Raw genomic sequence first — 7629 nt, 5'->3', positions numbered from 1 at the left:
AAACTGTTGCAAAGCCACCATCAAGAAAGTGCATACCAAAGGCAAGAACCTTCTTATGCACCAATTTAAAACATTAGCCACAACGGAAGTCAGGCCTACTGATTTGGCACATGCACCAGATGCTTGTGCCCTGCCACAGTTCTTGACAACGAGTGTTGGCAGCTTTCTGAAGGACCAAGGATTACTGCCTGGAAAAATTTGTGGACCAGAGGTAAAGATACTGATTCTGATCTTACTTTGTTCTTCGGCTCTGACCACGCTAGGCTGTTTTAGCTGCTGGTTGGGAGTGTACTTGATTTAAGACCCATCTTAGATTTGATTCAATGGCGATTTGAACAGCTTTCAGTTTCACAAGTCTTTTGTATCCAAATGTGCAACATGAGCTTTTCTGAAACCTGCAATGAGCCTACGTCGTCACTGACTGAGAGTTGGAAAAAAAGGCTCTGTGGCGCAATGGATAGCGCATTGGACTTCTAGGCAATCAACATTGGAGAAGTGATTCAAAGGTTGTGGGTTCGAGTCCCACCAGAGTCGCAGATTTTGAAGGAGTTGTCTGAAAATGGATCAATGAAGCCCCTTAAAATTGATAATTTGTGGACAATTTTGCGACTAGATTGCAGTGTGCTTGGTTGAGGACCAAAGATTCACTATATTCAATGGAGTTTTGAACAGGTTTGGACCCATAAACCAGGTGCATCATTGGTCCGTGGTGTGTCCATGTGTCAATATGACCTCCTGTTTTCTTTTGCCAATGAAAAATAATCCATGGTTTCTACTGTCAACGGTTGGCTGCCAGGACAAGGTAGTGTGGCCGAGTGGTCTAAGGCGCTGGATTTAGGCTCCAGTCTCTCAGGAGGCGTGGGTTCAAATCCCACCACTGCCATTTGACAAGCTTCATGTGGCGGCTTGAAAAGTAATCTGAAACTGTTGCAAAGCCACCATCAAGAAAGTGCATACCAAAGGCAAGAACCTTCTTATGCACCAATTTAAAACATTAGCTACAACTGAAGTCAGGCCTACTGATTTGGCACATGCACCAGATGCTTGTGCCCTGCCACAGTTCTTGACAACGAGTGTTGGCAGCTTTCTGAAGGACCAAGGATTACTGCCTGGAAAAATTTGTGGACCAGAGGTAAAGATACTGATTCTGATCTTACTTTGTTCTTCGGCTCTGACCACGCTAGGCTGTTTTAGCTGCTGGTTGGGAGTGTACTTGATTTAAGACCCATCTTAGATTTGATTCAATGGCGATTTGAACAGCTTTCAGTTTCACAAGTCTTTTGTATCCAAATGTGCAACATGAGCTTTTCTGAAACCTGCAATGAGCCTACGTCGTCACTGACTGAGAGTTGGAAAAAAAGGCTCTGTGGCGCCCCCCGCCACCCGTCGGTCGAGGTGAATCTTGGTAGTGGCAACCAATCACGTCCCTGTCTGCTACCAAGAATCTACCAGAATTCTACCACGATGTGGCCAATCAGCGCTCGTATCGCTACCAAGATTCACACCGATGTCCCGCCCCACTCGGATGTCCCCGCCTTAGAGTTGCTTAGTAACGCCAGCGCTCGCCTCAGTCCCGATCGGAATCAACAGATTTCTTCACGTTCGACTTTTGAAAGATTTTGAAAGAAATGGTAAGTAAACTTTTGTTAAAATAAATATATTCACCGAATTGCTAGCCCGGCCCAAGGCTACTGTTAGTTGTTTTAACTTAGTTCGTGTAATGTGGCTATGAGCATAGCATTACAAGGCGATCATGACTGAATATAATCGGTGTAAAAAAACAGGCATATAGGAAAAAAATACAATTTCGCAAGCTGTGGAAGTGGTGTTTGGGTCGAATTAACCCGTTTTGTGTTTTTAATTACCGTAAAACAATACAATGACAAGTGTTTTCCACCTGAAACTTCATGGCCTTAAATTATTTTCAGGAAAAAAAAAATACAAGAATGATGAAACGAGGGACCATTTCATTGTTAAATGTGAAAACAGTTTTAGGGTTAGGGTTATATATAAATATATATATATATATATATATATATATGTGTATATATATATGTGTGTGTGTGCGTATGCGTATATATACAGGCACACCTAAAGGGATTGCCATTAAAGTGTCCACCCATTCAAAATGCAAATATAAGGTGATGGCAGTATAAGGTGCAAACAGTCCTATTTAAGGTGATTGTCATTAAAGTGTCCAACTAGAGGCTGACTCTTGCAGATGAGAAGTGAGAAAAAAGAAAGATGGGTCACTTTGTGGCATTCCACAGCTGTGTTTTAAACATCTGTTTCTCTGTTTTATATATGTTGTCCTTTTATATTCTAGATGGAACCTCGCTTCAGGAGACGAGCTGATGGCAGTATTAACCTTACGGACACATTGGAAGCAACGAAAGTCAAAAATGCCAACAGAGGCCAGCAGTGGAGGCGACCCCTGTCCCCAGACGTAGTGCTGGACAAAGCCAGAAAAGCTTTAATCCAACACAGTGGCGATATCAGTAACCGAAAACACCTGCTTGGTTTCTTTGAAATTCAGTTTGGTGTCTTTCGTGGACAGACCTTTCGCTGGGTAGCTGAAAATGCCCTGGGGTATGCTGCTTACCTGGTGGCAGCTATGAACAGGGATCCCACAGGAGGCAGCAAAGACTCCCAGGAACATGCGAACAACAAAATGTGTTTCAGGGAATACATTGAGAGCTTTCCTTCTGGTAGAATTGCTGTTGCAATGAAGGAAGCACAATATGCTGGAAAAAAACCCCAACCAAGTGCCACCACCCAGCTCTGTCCCCCTACTCAGCCCCCTCCTTCCACACAGCATGTTGATACCATCCAGGTCTCTCCCTCCACTCAGCATGCCGCCACACAGAGCACTTCCACCACCCAGAACACTCCTCCAACTCAGCACGCTGCCACCCTTGCTCTTCGCTCCCTCTTGGTTGGGAAATTGCCCAATTCAAGAACATTATCCAAGACTGTGACGAGGCTGGTTTCCCCCCTCAAAGCAAAACCCTGTAAGCACACACTCATGTATAACACAGTTGTTATATATATTTTTATATTTATCCGTGTTGTTTATCATTTTTTTTACTTTTGTTGTTTGTTTTTTAGCTTTGACCCAGGCACACACACGGCCCTCACTGACCCTTGCTCAGCCAACAGCGTCGGTTGAGGGACGCACAGGGCCTTTACTCACCCTCGCCCCCCCGACTGTCTCTGTTCAGCAAGCCACAGAGCCCCCTCCCACCATCTCCCACACCTCTGTGTCTACTGAGCTGGATGACAGCACGCTGCTAGCAGAGGCAATACGCTTTGAAGAGGCCAATGTGACATGTAGGTTTATACTTTTATATACAAAATATTTTCTTTTACAGTTGTACTTCCTGATATTTGGTTCTGGCCAGCTTCACATCTTCATCTATTGATGTTAATTTATCTAATGTATCTTAAAAGTAGTATATGCTTTTGTACTTCATGTGACTTGCGTTTTACAAGTTCCTGCACAACATGTTCAATTTCCAAGAGATTATAAAGTAAAAAAAAGAGTTCAAATCAAATATATATGTTTGTTTCCCCCCCCCCCCCCCCAGCACGAGTCTGTATTCCAGCTGGCTGGACACGCGCCTTGCCAGAAGTGGACCAAAGGTGGATTTCGAAGGCTCTGTTCAAGTGGACAGCACAGGGGCATCCGGAGCTGGACTTTAGCAGAGTGGACAAACTTTGGTGGTATCCTCCACAGGTGCCACTGAAGACCAGTATTTCTCCTCCACTGGAGAATTACTTTGGCCGTCCCCTGCTTCTTTGGATGCCACGTAAGCTGTGGCAAGTCAAGTTAACTTGTCCACACCCAGACTGCCACAAAGATCTCCTCACATCTGCAGGCTTGCACCAGAAGATCAGGCAAGTTGTTGCGGTGGGTACGATTTATTTTGTGGCATCTGAGTACCTGTCCTGCCGAAGTTGCCACCGGAAGGTCATCAGCTGGAGCCACGGCATTGTGTCTCAGCTGGACATGGGCCACAGGGTGCAGTTCCCCTGCATTCTAACATCAAAACTGGCATGTGACTTCGAGGTAGCCAGTTTGATGCGTCAGCAAGGGCTGGGCAACAGCAGCAGTCAAATCCAGCACAAGCTGCAGGAACGACACACTGAGGTCTGGTTACAAAAGACGGTTCAGTACCTGACAGATTGCAAGGGGATTGCCAGAGCTGTCACATCTGGCCTGATCCTGCCTGTTTCATTTGCACCTGCACCACCTATGATTCCTGTCCCAAAACACCGTTGGCTGATGCAGGTGTATGCCCAGGATGTCTTGCAAAGGCTGGATGAGGTCAAGGCCACCATAACTTCCCAATATGGTCGGATCTTGAAAATGGATTCCACCAAGAAAGTCGCACGAAAGCTTGCAGGACACAGCTATGGCACAGCCACCTGGGCAACCAATGTTGGTAATGAGCATGGGCAGGTGATCATGTGTGTGCTTACTGCCAGTGAAGGTTTCGGTCTCGGGCCGATGATTGAAGGGCTCATCAGACGATACAGAGTGGCTGGGGTGGCTCCTCCCGAAGCTCTATATGTTGACCGGGACTGCTGTGGCAACACTCTTCTGAGAAGGATGTTTGAAGAGTGGGAGCAGATGACAATCCGGTTAGACATTTGGCACTTCATGCGGAGGATTGCTGTGGGCTGCACAACTGACTCACACCAGTTGTATGCCCCCTTCATGAGTCGCCTCAGCCACTGTATCTTTGCGTGGGATCAGGACGACCTGTCAGCTCTGAAGAAGGCCAAGAGGTCAGAGCTAGAAGCTGCCATGAGGCAACCATCTGAGGCTGATGTGCTGCGTTCTATCAACAGAAACGAGCTAGCCCTGCATTGTAAGAGAACCACCCGCGGCACCAAGGAGACACAGGCTCTGATTGAACGCCATATCCAGGCCTTCGATGGGGATGCTGGCCGTAACACTCTGGGAGTCCCACTCATCAACTCCGCCCGGATGAGCGAGATCTGGAAGTCCCAGAGAAAGCATGTGGCCTGCATCCAGGATCCTCCAGGAGTGCAGCTCTACCTGCAAACGGGAACTGTGATGAAAGGAGGACACCGTCTGCCAACCTTCCGCTGTGCCAGAGGTTCCACTTCCCTCGAGTCATTTCACCTGCATCTGAACAGATTCATCCCAGGTAAATATGTGTTAATAGAGACTTTATAAATGTAGGATTTAATTTCAATATAAATAAGTAAATGAACTGTGTTGCGATTAAATTAGTTGTAAGAAGAACAGCTTTTCGTTGATTTATAGGAAACGTTTGTATGGTCTGATTTTTTTATTTTTTACTTTACTTTAGGTACACTGGCAAGTGACACCTTCTACCAAGCGTATCTTGTGGATGGACTGTCAAGGTGGAATGAGGACCGGGCTGTGGCAGCAACAACGGATGAGCAGCATCCACGTTGCTACAATCATCTGCTCCGTCATGCTGTCAACACTCTTGCAGAGGAGGTTCTTGGCGAGAAGATCACCCCTTATGCTGGGCCGAGAAAGTACACTGGTATACAACTATTTGTTTATTTTTTGGGACAATTTCATTCAAGTTAAACAAATACAATGTTACCACTGAGCTGTTGAATAATGTCTTGGCATATTTTTTAATTGTTTGCCATTTATTTATTTTTGTAATCTATTTTAAAGGTGAGCTCATTGGACTCGAATACCTTTACCAGCAAACTGGTAAAGTCCTGCAGGATTACAAGGTGGCTATTGTGGAGTCAGAGTCTAATGACATTGATGTAACAACTGATGAAGGTTATGCTGAACCTGAGGAGTTTCAAGACATCACTGTCCCAACACTTGACTCAGAAATAGCACCTGCTGCCTCCTCGCGAGCATCATTGTCTGCAGCGTCTGTGCTCCCTCCATCAGCAACGCCTGCATCCAGCTCTGTGTCATCCTCCTCTATGGCCCCTCAATCTGCGGTGAAATCTTCTCAATCCACCACCATGTCGTCATCATGTGTGGTCCCTCCTCCAGTGGCATCGTTTATTGAAGGCCCAGTGGTCGAGCTACCAACAGAAAGGGATCTTCCAACATCTGAAGACTCCACTTCACATGATGTAATGTTAATTCATTGTGTCCTTTAACATGTCTGTGAACAAACTCTGGGATATGTTGGAAATGCTCAGGTATTTTCTATTGTCTTATTTTTTTCTGCTATTAATTTTTTTCTCAATTTTCAAAAAATTCATTCTAGGACTGTGTCGGCCGTGACAATATTCAGGGGTATGGAGCCGTGCAGGACTTGGCAGAGGTTTTGGTTGGCCTTAAAGAACATCGTCCTGCATTGACTGGAGAACAGAGCGCCCAGATCATCACCCTGTGGCAGGCGTTGGGGGATTATGACAAGAGGAAGACTGCTTACTCACCACGTCACCAAACCACCTTAAAGCAGGGACGATACAGGGCGACTAAAAAGATTGTGGCACCAGGTGTGGAGAGCACCAAAAGGTATCACGTCTAATTAAGCAAACTGAAATGTCAGGTCAACACAGACAGAAGGAAAATAGAATAACACAGATAGTAAGAATTAATAATAAGAATATATGAATAATCCTACATTAATATTGTGTATTTTGTTGTCATTTGCAGGAGTTTCTTTGGAGCTCACAGTCCTGCACAATGGCCTGACTGCAACAGAGTCGTGGAGGCCATCTTTACAAGGCTCTGTGCTTTCTACCCAAGCACTGTGCGCTGTGAAGGAGTGAGGGTGTCACGCTTTACAATGGTGTTACGTGCTTACAACAACATCAGAGAGTGCATCCTTAACAATGCTAAGGTTATGAGTGCCACCACCATCCAACTCCCAGTAGTGAATGCTGCAACACTCACACAATGGTGAGTAATTTAGCGAGAACTTTTGAGAACAATAAAACCTTATATCTTAACTTATCTTATGTGATGAAGTGCTATTGGATACATTTGATCAGCTGATAAAACTGACCTTTTTTTGTTTTGTCTTCAGGTACAGCAGGCGTTGTAGGTCACAGGAACAACATACTGTGATGCAAGGCATCCCAGCTCCAGACGCACCGATGGCAGCAACTAAAACGCTTCCTGCGGCTTTGCAGAAAGGAGCTGCTCTGCTATATAGTAGTTTGGCTGAGCCTCATTCTTTCATTCTTCCTCCTAACACTGCTGGGGAGGCAAAGCTGAAGAGAAGGCCACAACCTCAGACTATCTCCCAGGCTTCACAACCCCAACATCCTCTCTTTCCCCCATCCGTGCAGTGTTCTGCAGGACCCTCACAGATGATGCTCGTCACCATGCCACCATCATTCATGCCACCCTTCACTCAGACACAGACCTCAAATAAAGATATCCCATACACAACCCTGCAATACAGAAAGAGAAAGCAAGACAAAGAGCGCGCTGGACAAATGACAAGAAAATATGAGAAGAAGTCGGATGTCATCATATGCAAAAAGTGCAACAAGGACAGAAAGCCACAGTCACATCGCCAGTACTTTGGAAACTGGTTCTGCACAGAGTCTGAGACTCAATCTTACGAAGAATGGAGGGCTGAGCTGGCAAAACATGGATATGGGAAGAAACAAAAGCCAAGCAATGAAAACCCTTGA

The 7629-nt window shown here is 45.6% G+C and overlaps 1 protein-coding gene across 1 annotated transcript; it reads left to right on the top strand.

Moving 5' to 3' along the window:
- Positions 1 to 4009: 4009 nt before the first annotated feature.
- On the top strand, positions 4010 to 7629 carry LOC306829453 (uncharacterized protein; the record flags this gene model as incomplete). Its single annotated transcript, XM_079352494.1, has 6 exons — positions 4010 to 5177; positions 5343 to 5546; positions 5687 to 6108; positions 6246 to 6499; positions 6641 to 6886; positions 7014 to 7629. The coding sequence occupies 6 exons, from the start codon at positions 4010 to 4012 to the stop codon at positions 7627 to 7629; spliced, it is 2910 nt and encodes a 969-aa protein (XP_079208620.1).

Source organism: Symphodus melops (genome assembly GCF_947650265.1).
Source record: "Symphodus melops genome assembly, chromosome: 9".
NCBI classification, from domain to species: Eukaryota; Metazoa; Chordata; class Actinopteri; order Labriformes; family Labridae; genus Symphodus; species Symphodus melops.
Note: the sequence above shows the minus strand (reverse complement) of the source record. Positions and strands in the feature narration are given on the sequence as shown.